Source organism: Drosophila elegans, unplaced genomic scaffold (assembly GCF_018152505.1).
Source record: "Drosophila elegans isolate 14027-0461.03 unplaced genomic scaffold, ASM1815250v1 contig_397, whole genome shotgun sequence".
NCBI lineage: Eukaryota > Metazoa > Arthropoda > Insecta > Diptera > Drosophilidae > Drosophila > Drosophila elegans.
In genome coordinates, this window is record NW_024545782.1 from 2,391,717 (window position 1) to 2,407,993 (window position 16,277).

The 16,277-nt window shown below is 39.8% G+C and overlaps 3 protein-coding genes across 3 annotated transcripts; 1 reads left to right on the plus strand and 2 right to left on the minus strand.

Annotated features, from left to right (window-relative positions):
• Nucleotides 1–2,183: 2,183 nt before the first annotated feature.
• On the plus strand, nucleotides 2,184–2,926 carry LOC108137782. Its single transcript, XM_017259688.2, has 2 exons — nucleotides 2,184–2,294; nucleotides 2,412–2,926. The coding sequence occupies exon 2, from the start codon at nucleotides 2,417–2,419 to the stop codon at nucleotides 2,654–2,656; it is 240 nt and encodes a 79-aa protein (XP_017115177.1). The 5' UTR covers nucleotides 2,184–2,294; nucleotides 2,412–2,416; the 3' UTR covers nucleotides 2,657–2,926.
• A 2,288-nt stretch (nucleotides 2,927–5,214) lies between these two features.
• LOC108137786 lies at nucleotides 5,215–8,277 on the minus strand. Its single transcript, XM_017259692.2, has 2 exons — nucleotides 8,077–8,277; nucleotides 5,215–6,056 (listed from the first exon to the last, which is right to left on the minus strand). Exon 2 carries the CDS (start codon nucleotides 6,030–6,032, stop codon nucleotides 5,529–5,531), a length of 504 nt encoding a protein of 167 aa, XP_017115181.1. The 5' UTR covers nucleotides 6,033–6,056; nucleotides 8,077–8,277; the 3' UTR covers nucleotides 5,215–5,528.
• A 5,033-nt stretch (nucleotides 8,278–13,310) lies between these two features.
• Nucleotides 13,311–15,888, minus strand: LOC108137772 (WD repeat and FYVE domain-containing protein 3-like). The gene is made up of 3 exons (XM_041708835.1): nucleotides 15,779–15,888; nucleotides 15,593–15,707; nucleotides 13,311–15,185 (listed from the first exon to the last, which is right to left on the minus strand). The coding sequence occupies exons 1-3, from the start codon at nucleotides 15,867–15,869 to the stop codon at nucleotides 15,020–15,022; spliced, it is 372 nt and encodes a 123-aa protein (XP_041564769.1). The 5' UTR covers nucleotides 15,870–15,888; the 3' UTR covers nucleotides 13,311–15,019.
• Between the last annotated feature and the right edge of the window lie 389 nt (nucleotides 15,889–16,277).

Genomic DNA, 16,277 nt, shown 5'->3' on the forward strand with positions numbered 1-16,277 from the left:
CGCCGAAAGCCACAAACGGAAAAGCGAAAAACACAGTTGAGACGGGAAAATGAAAAGCAGCGAGCGCCGAGAATGCAGAATCCAGCATCGAGAATCGAGAACTGAGAACCGAGAACCGGGCAAAGCAAAACGAACAAAAACAAACAAAAAAAAAAAGGAAACCAAACGAAAGTCGAAAATTTACGAAAAGCTACCAAATGTTACATTTCATCCCTCGATGGTGGACCAAAAGCAGGCGACCAGCCACCCACCCGTCCACCACCCACCCATTCCACAATCGACAGCGTGGTGGACACACACCAGCAAGGAGTCCCAAAAGAGAGAGAGAAAGAGAGTCGCGGGAGGAGAGCGAGGAGTGGCGGGTAACCAACCGGAAAACGCCCTTTTTTCAGTGTCCTCGTACTGATGCGATTACAGCAAATGAGGGGACTTCCTACCGTCCACCATTTTTGTTTTTCTCCCCTCAGCGCACACACACACACACACACACACACACACCAGCGCAGTGAGACTCCGCACGCACACTAGCGCACACGTCCTGTGGCTTTCGACAATTCACCACAAAATGTCAAGAATGACGAAAAGCTAGCCGAGGATGTATTGGTATGTGCATGTGCTGCTGCTGTCCCGCTCGCACAGCTGCCTTTTCGCTCGCTTCCCTTCCGCTGTACTGCTCCTGTGCTAGGCAAATATCCTTCATCGGCAGAGATGTTGAGATCTCCTGGCTTCTCTCCTTTTTTCTAGGTTTTTTGCTCTTTGTCTGGTGGAATCCGGCGCTTGTAGGCTGTCGGATTATTAGTTCTAAAGTCAGGATCTCTTCTGCCGAAAGGGCGCTACAGTTGGGGTACATTTGACTGGTTGAGAGTCAGTTGAGTTCACTTGTTTCTCTGAATTACTTGTATTAAAATTGTGCGTCTAGGGCAAGTTTAAAGCAAGCATATAATTTCGGTTCTAGCAACACTCTTAATTCTGAGATAGTCAAATAAACAATAAAATAAGCCAGTGAATTATTTTATTACTCCGTCGATAAGAAGCTAGAGCATGAAGTATGAACTGCTGAGATATATATTGATTTTGTGCAATTGTTTTTGGGATACACAACAATGTCGTTCGATTTGAAAGTATTTAAAGAAAATATAATTTTGAAATTTTTTGTGAACCCTTTTTTTTATTTTTAGCATGAAGAGTTATACTTTTGATGGATTGAAGAAGAGCTAAATGTATAAACTTACGGGCAATTGGAATTAAGTATCATCCGATGTCACTGCACGACATTTAGCAAGACATATGTGGGAAGAACATATACCTTTCTCATATCTATTGATGCCTATGTTTTGGGATGAGCCCTGCCTGTGCGAGTGGCAGTGGTTGTGGGCCACTCCGCAATGGCGTTTCCCCAGCTGGCACTGGCTATCGAAATCGCAATCGCAATCGCAATCGGAGCTCGGTCGGTCGGTCGGTCGGTCGGTCGGTGTTTTGGGTCTGAGGCACGGAGTTGTTGGTATGTTGATAGGGGTTGATTTACTGACTCTCATCCAAATTGAAGTGACTTTTGCGACAGTGTGAGCGGGGTGCTCACACACACACAACCTCGCAGCAGAACGTCTTGCACATGGCAATGGCAATGGCACTGGCACTGGCACTCGGCTTAGAGGGTGGAGTCTTGTAAGTCGATTCGGCGAGGGGCTCAGGATAAGCCCGTGTCCATTACACAGCCCATTTGGCTGACTGTGGTTACATGGGCGGCCCACTGCTCGTATATAAGGCGCACAATCCTGCGGTTATATTAACCAGTCAGAACGCAAAGTCATTTGCAGCAACGACGTCAACGTCGCCGTCGGTCGTAACTCACCCAACCACCCCCCACCACCCAATCGACCCTGCCACCACCCACACTCCCCCCACCCCGCTCTCCACACACATGGCAAATTTGCGGCATCAAGAAGTCGCATTTTTCTATGCCCGCTCCCCTCTCGCTCACACTAGCGCTCTCTTTTGCTCTCACAACCCCGATTAGTTTCCCAGTGTGCGTGTGCGGCTAGCCACGCCCCCCAGGCAAAGAAAACTCACCACTTTCCGGAAATCCTGCGCATGCGCTCTCGCCCAAGTTCGAACTAGAATTCGAAATGCCATTTTCGACAAAACAAGGAGGCTTAGGGCTTTCATTTTCCTGCCTGTCGAGGCCGGGAGTGTACGTAGTTCATTCTACTCGGGCATCTGAAACAAATCGGAAGTCGGTCGAGCCAAAAACATTCACAATTATTTGATTTGTCGGGCTAATTGAAAAGTTTCAGGTACGTTTTGTAACCGAAGTCTGTTTAAACGAACAGCTCGCTCGCCTGAGTTAATTTGTTTTTGGTTTTCCTTTAAATGTTTAATTACCGATTAAATGTTTATATATTTATTTCCAGTGAGCATGGACGGCTTCTATAACAACAACGGCTGCGGCTTCAATAACAGCGGCTACTCGCAGTGCCCGAAAAGCGGGTCCTGTTGCAATTGCCCCGGTGGCAACTGCCCCCGAATGGAGGCGGGTGGCAACGATAGTCACGGCAGGAGCCAGCAGGGTTGTCCTGGCGGCAACTGTTGTCCCGGCGGTCGCTGTCCGGCCGGAAAGTCGCGCTTCAATCCTTACATGCGGAACGGTGGATGCTAGCACAAAAGAGCTTGCGCTTCCCTGCCCGACAAACCAGATGCATCGCTTGGCCCACTTAGAAAAAACACCTTCTTGTACAATGATTTGATAAGTCGGAGTGGACCATAACCCAGGATGAAATGGTGCTTTCATTCAAATCTGGCAATCCAGACACGGTTTCACCTGCATAATATCATATTGTACAGTTTCTCAGCCCAAGGGATCCGACCAAATTCCATGTAAACGAACATACATATATTGCTCATAAAGAGACCTGGTCGATGCCGATTACTTAGTTGTCAAATTGGTTTCAGTATTTAATTTAATTTGAAAAAAAGTTATTAATTTATCGGCGGATTGCTATCTATTAGTTTAATGGGTTGCGATTATAAGGATTAAGCAATTTATGCAAACAAATCGGAATTTAAAAAACGTTCTAATAACAAATTGAATTCTTGATGACGAAAATCGGTTGGTTATTCAGCTAACCAAAATCAGAACAATGAATATACTCCCTAAAAATAATACGGTTTTAATGGCGCCATCAGCCAGAAAATTTAAAATAATGATCGTTAACTTCTAAAATAATGGTCCGACATCGTATGAATCGATAGGTATTGACCGGATAAACATATAGAGCTTTTTAACTGACCTGTACCATACAACAAAGGGCCGTGACGGACTCTCGCGATTTTTGGGCTTTAAAGTGGTCGTTAGTACCTTTTACATACTTTTTCGCGAATACAATACATTTTTAGTGACGGGCAGTATTAAATCTTTAAAAAAATTGAAGTACCAAAAAAATATATTTTAGGTGTCATTTATTTTAATCAGGGAGTTCAAATGAAGCGAACAATTAAACTTTAATTTTTGACAATCGCGAATGTTTTAGAGATATATCTTTTAAGCTGAGCTTTTCAACGCACAAAGAAAAAAGAGTTTTTTATTGGCGAAAATAAGCAGGACACAAAAACAAACAAAAGTAACATACAGCCCTTGTAACCATTCCAAAAATTAAATATGCTTTATAACAACTATACTTCGATTTGAATGCATATAATGTTAAAAATCGATCGTTGTCCGATTTTAATAAATTTAAAACAGTGATTCTTAAATAATCAACTATTTCTATATTTTGAAATATTTTCCAAACAAAAACACCTCTTAACGGGGTAAAAAAGTCGTGACGATCGCACCTTCAACATATAAAATATCTGATATCAAATTTTGTGACGAGCATTCGACTAAATAAATACACGTTTTAAATGTTTTCATTAAGTCCACTTAAAGGTATTTTACCTACAGACTCTGTAGTACAGAGGCAGTTTTATCTCAGCGTGATGAATGGGAACAGTTAAAAATTTTATTTATTTAGTCGAATGCTGAATCATTTTTGTCACAAAATCAGATACCAGATATTTTATGTTTTACAAGCAGCTATTTGATACCGTAGTCTGATTTTAATACAATTATAACCGTTATTTTGAAACAATAAACAATTACATTGAATCGAAGTATGATCAAATCAATTGGAAAACAGCCAAATTATAATTTGTATCTTATATTTTCCCGATTTTTACCCTGGCAGCTGTATGATATAGTCGTCCGTTCCGGCTCGTTTCAGCTTGTACTAATAGTTTGAAAACTGATGGACTAGTTTGCGTAGAAACAAGTGGACAAATAAAAGCTAGATAGACTCTTCTAATGATGCTGTGTTGTTGGGAATGTGTTCTTCTGACTGAAATTAAAATGCTATTTGTAAAGGATATACAAATTAACGAGAACATTTATACATTTATGCAAAGTCTCTGATTTCAAATAAGTTTGCTTTAACTAAGATTAGTGTTAAATTTAAATTTGTTCTATACCAAAAGTTAAGGAATTTCAAGGGTCATAAACGTAAAAGGTTAAACAAAAATCGAATCTAACAATTTTTAAAAATTTTCAAAAAATTGTAAGGACTTTTTCATAGGCTTGGATAGGCTTCAGTCCGGCCAGAGTCTACAGTTAAATTTGTAGAAACACAGGAGACGAAAAGGGACTGGAAGTTGCCGCCGGGATTTTGTTACCGGGATCACGTGATCGGCCTCGTCGTCCGTGTTGCATAGAGAAAACAGACCTCGGAAACGCCACACGAAAACGGGACCGGCGTAGATTTAACTGGCGGGGATTTCGACTGGGTTCTGCGCGGAGCGAAGGGGGAGGGCGCGGGGAAATCGGCGGAGATTTGCCCGTCCGGCAAGAGTTCAGATTGCGCAGAGTAAACCTCGGAAAAAGAAAATATGGGCTTTCGCGTTGTGTAGAGAAAACAAACCTCGGAGACGCAACTCAGAGACGCCTCACTGGCCCGAAAAAGCCACTCGGTGAAATTCACTAAATTTTACTAGCCTGTCCCTAACCTGGACGTGAGTAGAAAAGACCGGCGGTAGTTTCCCGCACTTTCCCCCGGTCTGGTAAGCGTTCGTATTACGTAGAGAAAACAGAGCTCGGAAACGCAATGCGGCAACCTGGCCAACCCGAAAAAGCACTCCGTGAAGTTCACCAAATTTTACTACCAGCACTTGGGGTTTTTAGTTGCACAATTTATCTTCCTTTAATTTATTCTCGTATTTTCCCTGAACTTCGCACTCATTGCGAATCAGAGGCACTGCCTGCCTCTGATCTCTGTTGCTTATCTTACTCCTGAGCTTGATCTGATGTCGCCGTCTGCTGGTTCCTTCCGCTGAGTTTTGCTGGTGGTCCGTCCTGTTCGGCTGCCGCAAAAGAAAGAGACCGATCTCAGTGGATCGCTGTCCCACATCGGCACGCTTGTTTTTGTACGCTTGGGTTTGTTTGAGTGGGAAAATGTGAGGCGCCTTGAGCGTCCTCACACCCCCCCTTTACTTTGGGGTGTTTAAAGAAGTGGGCGGAGGGCCACGATGACTTCTCCCCGAGCGGTCACGTTGATGCGAAATTTAGCGCCATCGATTTTGCGGAGATATCGCACGCGCCGGCGATCCTGAGCCTGGACGGATGCGACGAGAGCGGGGGGCAGACGGCGGTCCGGGGTGTCCACCCTCCAGTCTTCTGGGGCCTCGATCCAGTCTGGTGTATCCCGAGCTGAGTCCTCCGCTCGGTCCTCCTGGAGAGCCTGGCGTACTTCGAGCTGCTCTCCGCCGGTTATGCATAGCTGGAGGTCCAGACTTTCATCCCCGCTTTGGAATGCCGCCGGCGCTGGGGTTCCCAGGAATCGGTCCAAAACCGCGGAGGGGATGGATAGGCCGGGTGTAGTCGGGCTGTGGGTGGACAAGACCGAGTCGTGGCCTTGGGACTCTCCACTACTGTCGGTTTCGGAGCCTTCTCGGTCGTCAGCGGGTCGGTATCCTCCCTCCACTTGATAGGGATCCTCGGGTTCCATGTCCGTTGTTGAATGTGGTTGTTTCTGAAAGGTGTCCAAATAGTTAGCCTAGTACTACGTTACCTAACTTGCCTAGCCTGAGTGCGAAGATCAAACTATCTTTAACTAGTCTATTCGATATAATTTTCCCACTTTAAGATAACTCGTTACTAGCTTCGTCGCTTACGTCTACCCTGGTAGAGTTGTATCGGGTACGTCATCAAGTGTGGGTTGAGAATCGCTCCTCCTGGGGTCTTCTGTAGAGTCGTCGTGTTGTTCTTCGCGCGGGCGATATTCCTTCAGATCGCCTATGCCAGCTGTACGCCTCTTCCGGCCGTCTATCTGCTGTAGGCGCACGACATTGGATGATAGAAATTTCATCACCTTAAATGGACCCGCGTACTTCGGTGCAAGTTTTGCGCTAAAGCCCTCGCTGGCCTTGGACAGATGGTGAAGACTGACTAGCACCTGTGAATCTATTTGGGGTCGCCACTCGGTTGTAGTGTCGACTTTGTTCCTGAGAAGCTATGTGATTGGTTTCCAGGGCGGTGCGGAACGCTTCCTGAAGCCTTTTGGCTCGTTCCGTTGGGTCCAAAGGCGAGGCATGTAAGTCGGGTGCGACCGCATCGAAGAGGGCACCTGGCAACCTAGGCTACCGACCTTGTACTAGATAAGCCGGACTAAACCCCGTGCTATCTGAGATGCTGGTGTTTATGGCGAGGGAGATCTCGGGCAATAGTTGGTCCCATGTCCGATGATCCTGATTCACATATTGTGCTATCATTGTCTTAATAGTACGGTTGGCGCGCTCCGTCGGATTTTGCTGGGGGGAGTACGGAGCGGTGTATTCCAGTTGAATACCGCTGTTCCGGCAGAGCGCCCGGAAGCTTCGACTGGTGAACTGCGTGCCGTTGTCGCAAATCAACCTCCTGGGGGCTCGAAAGCGAGAGAGGATCCTTTCTCGGAATTCGAACTCCAGTTGGGCGGCAGTGGCCTTCTTCAATGGGATGAGCTCTACCCACTTGAAGAATATATCGATGAAAACCAGGAGCATGGTGTTTCCACGTCGGGTCCGGGGAAGGGGTCCAACGGAGTCGGCTCAAACGAGCGCGAACGGCTTCGTAGGTTGCCGAGTGAGCATCTTGCCAGCTGGTTTACGCTGGCTGATCTTGTACTGTTGGCAGCTCAGACAGCTAGTGACATACCGTACCACGTCCCGATGAAGTCCAGGCCAGAAGTAACGGGCGATCCTCCTGAGTGCCTTCCGGCTGCCCAGGTGCCCGGCGGAGGGATGGTCGCGGCATTCTCCTAGTACGCGTTGACGCTGCCCTATGTGTCTATAGAGCTGTCCATTATCCAGGGAGTAGTCCGGAATTTCTCGGGACGTCTTTGGACCTGCTCAAGTCGGCGGCGGAGCTGGCTTCCGGGGTGCCCCTGGTGTGAGCGGGCTGGGTAAGCGCTCGGGGGCGGCGCTCGTGGGATGCTCGTGGTGGGCGGCACAGTTGCGGAGTCGATTGGCGTTGTCGTATGTGGCAGTACCGTTTTCCCTATTTACTCATTGTCTAGGCTTTTAAATCTTGGGTGCTCTTGGGTAATCAAAACAAAATCTCACGGCTGAACATGGGTCTTTAAGCCATGCGGTTGATACCAAAAAAAGCCCCAACTCCTGCAGGATACCTAGGTCGTCCCTGAGTCGTCCCTGCTCGGGCGCCAAACTGTAAGGACTTTTTCATAGGCTGGGATAGGCTTCAGTCCGGCCAGAGTCTACAGCTAAATTTGTAGAAACACAGGAGACGAAAAGGGACTGGAAGTTGCCACCGGGATTTTGTTATCGGGATCACGTGGTCGGCCTCGTCGTCCGTGTTGCGTAGAGAAAACAGACCTCGGAAACGCAATGCGGCAACCTGGCCAACCCGCAAAAGCACTCCGCCAAGTTCACTAAATTTTACTACCAGCACTTGGGGTTTCTAGTTTCACAATTTATCTTCCTTTTAATTATTCTCGTATTCTCCCCTAACCTTCGCACTCAGTACTGCCTGCCTCTGATCTCTGTTGCTTATCTTACTCCTGAGCTTGATCTGATGTCGCCGTCTGCTGGTTCCTTCCGCTGAGTTTTACTGGTGGTCCGTTCTGTTCGGCTGCCGCAAAAGAAAGAGACCGATCTCAGTGGATCGCTGTGCCACGTCGGCGCCTTGAGCGTCCTCACAAAAGTATAAAAAACAAAAATAAACTTTAAAACTACTTTATTGAGACCAATTATGTCAAGGCTTTGTGTCTAGCATTTGACAATTACTTTTAAATGACAATTATCACTGTAGCATCTCTAGTTGAGAAGTTAAAGCCGTGCAAAGTTTAGATATATTTATCGATTTGCCGCCAAACAAGCTAGTTTTTCAAAAAGTCGTAGAACACAAATTTTTTGTAACGTCCTGTCCAACACAAAAAAATTCCAGAATTTTAAAACAGGACCTTAAAATTTTTTGAAACTGACATACGATGAGGAAAACTTTTGTTATTTTAAATATACCAAAATCAAGTTTTTTTTTTAAAAACTTTTGAACGGAGCATTATATCCAAGCAAGTTTGGTGTCATTCGACTAAAACTTTGAACAAAATTTAAACAGAGTTAAGATAAGTGTAATATTTTATCAACCCAAAAACTCCACTTAAAAAAATTTTATTATGTCACTATCAACGCCCTTTTTCCCAACCCAATTAACTTTCCTTAAGTCTTGGTATGCAATACTTATTCACTTAGCGATACCTTTCGATTGATGCAACACCAATTACGATCGGGCCACAGCACACAGCAGATTTTCAATTCTACGCCTCACCCAGTGAGGCGTTTGTTACCTTACTCTTCAAGGTTAATGTTAATTGATCCAAAGTCTTTAAAACATCGTAGAATGTGCAGCGGAGTAGTTTTTTTGCATAAGCTTCTCATAGATGAGGTGAATTCTGGCCTCCTCCTAAGCTATATTAACATCGCTGTTCCCTCAAGATTTACTCGTACTTTTCGCCCTATTCACTTGCCAATTTGTAGATCCAACTTTGCCCTTCATGAGCTCTTTCGGGTGCTTTGTTCCAATTATAATGCAGTATACCCTGCAATATCTTTCGAAAATTCTATTGATCGGATATCAGCTAACATTTATGCTTTTCTTGAATCATATAATAGTTAGTTAGTTTTAAGTTATATATATTTTTAGCATATATGTGTAAGTTAGCAGTTCATTGTTAACTATAAATCAATAAATCAAATCAAATATATATAGTAGTCTCCTATGCATACGCACTTGGTCCGGAACGTCACTACATGTACTGCCGTCCATAGTGATAAATTGAAAACCAGTGAAGTTACATTTATACATTTGCAGAGGGTTTTGTAATTTCAGCCTAAAGTCTCTACGCAGTGCAGGAGACATTACAGCCCTATAAAGCATATATATTCTTGATAAGCAGCACTATGAGACTCGATCTAGCCATGTCGGTCTGTCCGTCTCTCCTAGGGTAAATAGTTAGTCTTAACACTTTATCCCGAAGTGCATTCAAATATAACAGCGAAGTTAGTGTCAAAACTGTGAACTCATTTTAATTTGGCTTAGGCTAAGGTTCGGAGTTCGAACTTAACGATAGATACGGTTCCGGTTTACGATTCGACTGGTCGATATGCTGGACCGGGATCAGGTCCGAACCGGGGTTACACAAATAATATATATTTTTTAAAAGACAACAAAACCAATTATATCTTTATTGTTTTTCGTAAGTTCGTGTATTAAGTTTTCAAAAATTAATAGATTTTTAAAATCGTTTTTTTACGTTACCTTCTCATGGGCACTTAAAGATGTTAAAAATTTGAACTTCTTTTGCTTTCCGTATGCAAAATCGTCCATACCATTACTGGAAATATCTCAATATAAGTTCAATTACATAATTGAAATGGGTCAAATGAATGTCGTTAAGTCTATTGCACTGTATTTTGTACATTATATCTTTTAGAAGAATTAGTCTGTATTTTAACCAAACAAAAACACCTCTTAACGAGATGAAATGTCGTGACGTTGCAACATTTCTGATAGCAAATTTTTTACAGAAATGGTTAAGCATTTTACTAAATAAAGAAGAATAAAGAAGAAATGTTTAAATTTGTACAAAAATAAAAAAAACGCATACAAATTAATGTTAAAAACTTACACACTGCTGTGTGTCAGTGATTGTGAAATTTTTTTGTAAAGAATCTCGGAATCTATATAAGAACTGTACCTCGGAGACCATGCTTACCAACTTAAGGGGGGATTCTGGTCTAGATTTTTTTTGCATATTTTGAATGTTTGGCGCCCGAGTCATTATTAATGTTTCCTAAACTTTAAACGCGATTTTCTCGAAACTACTTTTTTTGAGTTGGTTGACATGATATTTCAAGTTCTACTGAACTGAAATTTGGTATATATCTTGTTTATATTACTTTCAAGGCGTTTGCACTTTGACTTAAAAGAAAATTGTACTTATAAGTATTTTTAAAATGTTCAAGACAGCGCCGATTTGTTATTTTAAATAATTTTCTTAAGTTTTTAAGCCGATAATGACATATTACTAATGAAGAATTTGTTTTATTTCTTTTTCCGTCCAAGATGCATAAATACTAATATTTTTTTTTGTTTTCTTAAAATATCAATAAAAACCATATAAAAAATTATATGTTTAAAAATGTTTTCATTTCTATTTAAGCTTACTTGAAACAAGAAAGAAAGCAAACTTCGGCAAGCCGAAGTTCATATACCCTTGCAGCTATTGCAAGAATTAAACATTTTTGAAAACATTAAAATTATAATTTACTTGCGTATATGTTTAAAAACATTGAAGCTATGATGATTTGCAGCTCAATTATTTGATAGGTCTTTTATATATTTTTATTGTTCCTATGGGAGCTATATGCTATAGTCGTCCGACTTTGATGAAACTTAAACCGTAAATTGGAAATATTTAACCATTACTAAATGTCGAAGAACTAAACAAAAAATTAAAAAACAGAAAAATTATAATTTTTTTTCATTTATTTCTCCGATTGTTCCTATTGAAGCTATATGATATAGTCGTCCGACTTTGATGAAATTTAAACCGTTAATCGAAAATATTTAACTATTACTAAATGTCGAAGAACTAAACAAAAAACTAAAAAACAGAAAAGTTATAATTTTTTTTCATTTATTTTTCCGATTGTTCCTATGGGAGCTATATGCTATAGTCGTCCGATTTTGATAAAATTTAAACCGTAAATCGCAAATATTTAACCATTACTAAATGTCGAAGAACTAAACAAAAAATTAAAAAACAGCAAAGTTATAATTTATTTTCATTTATTTTTCCGATTGTTCCTATGGGAGCTATATGCTATAGTCGTCCGATTTTGATGAAATTTAAACCATAATTCTGAATTATTTAACCATTGCTATATGTCCAAGAACTAAACAAAAAATTAAAAAACAGCAAAGTTATAATTTTTTTCATTTATTTTTCCGATTGTTCCTATGGGAGCTATATGCTATAGTCGTCCGATCCGGCTCGTTCCGACTTATATACTACCTGCAATAGAAAGACAACTTTTGGGAAAGTTTCATGCAGATAGCTTTAAAACTGAGAGACTAGTTTGCATATAAACGGACGGACAGACGGACAGACGGACAGACGGACGGACAGACGGACAGACGGACGGACAGATATGATATGAAAGACAGACCGAATTACACAAGCCTGTTCCAGTTTTCACTCGGATGTGAAACTGATAACATTTTCGAATTTCCCTTTAACATCATCGTGTTTACAAGCAATGTCTTAAATTATTGAGGATGTTAATCGATTGAGTAAGGACTCCAAGTATTACTCCTAGTATTATTTGTACTGTATAAAAGAACAGGAACTTCATAAAAATGTGAATCGGGGCTATTTCAACAATCGAAAATAAATTGCTCGTAAACTTTTGTGGTACCTGGGAAAAACACGCAACTTCTGTTTCGATAGTTTTCTCTGTTTTATTTTTTAAATTTTTATTTCAAAAGGTTAGCGCGTTGTCGAGATATCAGCTGAGAAAAAAAATGTGTGGACCCTAACAGACTTACTCCTACGTAACAGGTAGAAGAAAGTGTTTTCGATCAGGATCCGGCTACTGATCTAGCCATGTCCGTCTGTCCGTCCGTATGAACGTCGAGATTTCGGAAACTATTAAAACTAGAGATTTAAAATGCAGATTCAAATTTATTTCAAAACGGAGCCACGCCCACTCTAACGCCCACAAACCGCGAAAGTCTGTCACGTCACTTCGCGACATGTTAGGCCTTAGCTATTGGACTCTGCCTGTGTGTTTCGGTTATATCAATCGGTACACAAAAAATCGAGGCATTATTTTAGAAGTTTTAGAGTTATAAAGTCCTCTGCCGTTGCTCGGCCGCTGCTTTGCCAGTAATCGCTGATGTAGAGAAACAGAACGAAAGGACTGTTAACAAGGAGCAGCCCCACCTGCTGCACGCACTTAGTTTTTAGTATTGGCAATGCAGCTCGACAGATGGCGCCACCTAAACTCCGATTGTTTTGTGGGGGAATATTTAGATTGAACTTTGCTAGCAGAGTAACGAGTAACTTATAGTCGATTTAACGAGTATAGCGTTCTTTTTTGACCCTTTTATATTTGATTTGCACTGTGACAACTCATCGGAGTCAATATTAAATTTGGTTGATGATTTAAAAAGCCAACATTGCGCGGAATATCAAGAAAGATTTACCGTTACCCGAATAGGCAAGCCCGAAGACTCACAAAAGACGGCTGATATAAATTCACACAATTAGTCGAGGGTCTCGACTATAAGATACCTGTTACTTGGCTAACCAATTTAAAAATAAATTTGCCTTAATGTACTTTCTCATTTATTGAAGAGCCATTGACCTTTGTCGCACAGATAATTCGTTCTAATTTTTTAGTAATTCGAAAGAATTTTAGCTTTACCATTAACGTTCCTTAAGTGTGCAACTTAACCAAATTAGCAAATTGCTATTCGATTTTATCAAGTTAAGATTCAAAAGCAATCATCACAATGATTTTTCTTATTAAAATGTAAATTTAAATTTATGACCTTTAAAAAATCCATCACATTAAGAATGACGTAATAGAATAAGACTATAACTCATGCGCACATGAGAAAAGGCTTTACTTTGATATGACAAAACTATGATTGTGCATTTATATCAACCTTGGCTGATTTCATAGTTCATGAATGGATTTCGGCTAATCAATAAAAATGCTGTTGGTTGTTAACATAGCTCATTTATTAAATTGTATTTTTTAAACTTTGCATGCCGTTATATTTATGCTTTCTATCTCACACACTAACAATAAATATATATTTTTATTTTTTTTTTTTTTAGTAATTTATGTAGGTAGTTAAGTTTGGCCCGTTTTCAGCGTTGTTAGAACCTGCGTTCAATATCGTTGGTAGTTCTCTTCGGTTAACATGCTAGATTTTATTGTGCAGTAAATGTATGCAAAACCAAAAAAAAAATATTTTAAGTATAGTGTTTTCAGTTTGAATGAATTATAACTCACAACAAAATAAGTCTTCTGCTCCAAAAACACAGTTGCCCAGCATTATTTGGTAAAAGGAAACAGTAAGTATGAGTCAGAATATAAACACATTTGTTCCAAAACATAAACTAACTCGATTTTGTAAGGGGCTGAACGCAGTTTCTAACGCTTTAATACTGGAATCGGGTTCTAATATAGCTTGCTCTTGTATTTTTTTTGTTGTTCTCTCGTGCTGCATTTAAATGACTTTCTTTATAACACTTCTCACTGCACTGAAATGTAACATAATTGAAGACTTTGAGCTGTATAGTTCAGTGAAACGTTTGTAGGGAATATAAAGTAACTTATGCTCTGGCTTCGGTGATTATTCCATAATAAAGACCGGGAGTTTTTTTAACAGACCGGACAGATTGAAATTGCAATTGCACTGTCACCTGTCACCCGTACATATGTAATTTTTGTAAATTATTATCAATGCAACATGTAGATTCTCTACAAAATACGGAATGTTTTTCTACCTTGGCTACCGATATATTTATCTAATTTCTTTTGTCTTATTATTATAGATTCTCATTGTTGTTTTTTACTTTTTTATTTACAATATTGAAACATTTAGGTGTTCTTGTCGTAATTCATGGAAGGAATTGAATGGTTTAAAGCTCGAAACTGAAACTGTTACAAGTTGGGAAAGTATTTTTTAGAAAGTTGAAGTATATATTTAATTGCAATTTAAATTATTGCTTTTACAATTTATGATCCATTAATTACATTATTTGCATTGCTCTTAGTATTTAAAAGTAATCTTGAGAAAATCTACTTGCCTTTAGTTTAATGTGAGGTTGTAGTGTTGTGTTCTAAGACGTGTTTAGTCCCCGCAAAAGGTGCGGAGACATCCTTCGTGATGTGTTTGGTTTTATTTACTAATAAAGTGTTCAAGTTATTTATTTAATTGATATTACTGGCGGTGCTTGGTTTGATAATTATTGATTTAGCTGTTGTGGGTTGACTGCTGCCTGCACATCAATACCGGAAACATTAGGTTTTGATTTCCATTTTTGTGCCCTGGCCAATACATACTTTGATCAATATCTATAGAATTTTACATATCTTTTACATAACTATAAATTGTCAATGCTTCCCATACATAATTAAAATTTATTATTTATAGCTTGGTGTTTAATAAATAGTTTTAAATAAATATATAAATTATATTGCAAACTTTGTCGGTGTACATAAAAAATTCGAGTTAAACTATACAAAATAAAGTATAAAATCATTTAACAGCCTTTGGTTGAAATTAGCTTAACTAGTTTGAATAATTATTGGATCGAAAAACTAAATAAATGTTTTAAACCTAACTACGTTCCACAGTTACAAATAAAAACAGTTATATGATTAGTTTTCGAATGGGTATTCGACATTCCATTAGATTTATCTAGTTGTCCACCGAATTCGATCGCAGTTGACTGTAACACGCTTGACACACCCTAACTGGCTTTAGTATTCGAAGGCGTGATATTTCCGACTCGAACCGACTGCACTTGTTGCAGAAAACTTGACCACAATTGCGACAATGGTGTTTCCTCTCATAAAGTGTAAACCTAAAATGAACAGATGGTTAAAGTTTAAATAAACTGAGTATGTATATATATAGCCTTAACATCTAAAAGAGCATATGCGACATATTTATAGTATCTTTGATTGCAATATGAAAACTAATGTTAAAACATCTGCCCAGAAAGTCTTAGAACTTTTCTATGTTTTTGTAATTCAGCTAGACTTACGTAAGCTACAATACAAGTGAAAAAATTGAAAATTTATATGAATTTGCATTCATGCCAAATTAGTTTTAATTAAAAATAATAATACCACGTATGAAACAAAGTTGATGAATTTTAATCACAAGTTTTTAAATGCATGCCAAGCTTATGTTAAGTTATCTTTTTGCCAAAATTATAATAAACAAACCATATTCTATAATAATAATTTGATATTTTGAGCAACTCACTTGACATGACATTTGACACACTGATCGGCACCCTCATCTTTCAGCCAATGATCGGCCACTCCACGACCTGGTTGCTCTGTAACGCTCCACGAAAATATGCGACCGCGTGCATCACCTTTAATTTATTGCAAATGGAAATGCAAATGAAACTGTTTCTTTATTGCATCAATCTAATGTTACACTTACCGACATATAGAATTTTGTGATCTTTGGATACCGTTAACGCTGTTATGCTAGCTGGTTCGGCATTATCCTTGCGATCATATGCTGTATGCATGGTCAGCTTTGAGCGGAACATTAATTGACAATATTAAATTTGGTTGATGATTTAAAAAGCCAACATTGCGCGGAATATCAAGAAAGATTTACCGTTACCCGAATAGGCAAGCCCGAAGACTCACAAAAGACGGCTGATATAAATTCACACAATTAGTCGAGGGTCTCGACTATAAGATACCTGTTACTTGGCTAACCAATTTAAAAATAAATTTGCCTTAATGTACTTTCTCATTTATTGAAGAGCCATTGACCTTTGTCGCACAGATAATTCGTTCTAATTTTTTAGTAATTCGAAAGAATTTTAGCTTTACCATTAACGTTCCTTAAGTGTGCAACTTAACCAAATTAGCAAATTGCTATTCGATTTTATCAAGTTAAGATTCAAAAGCAATCATCACAATGATTT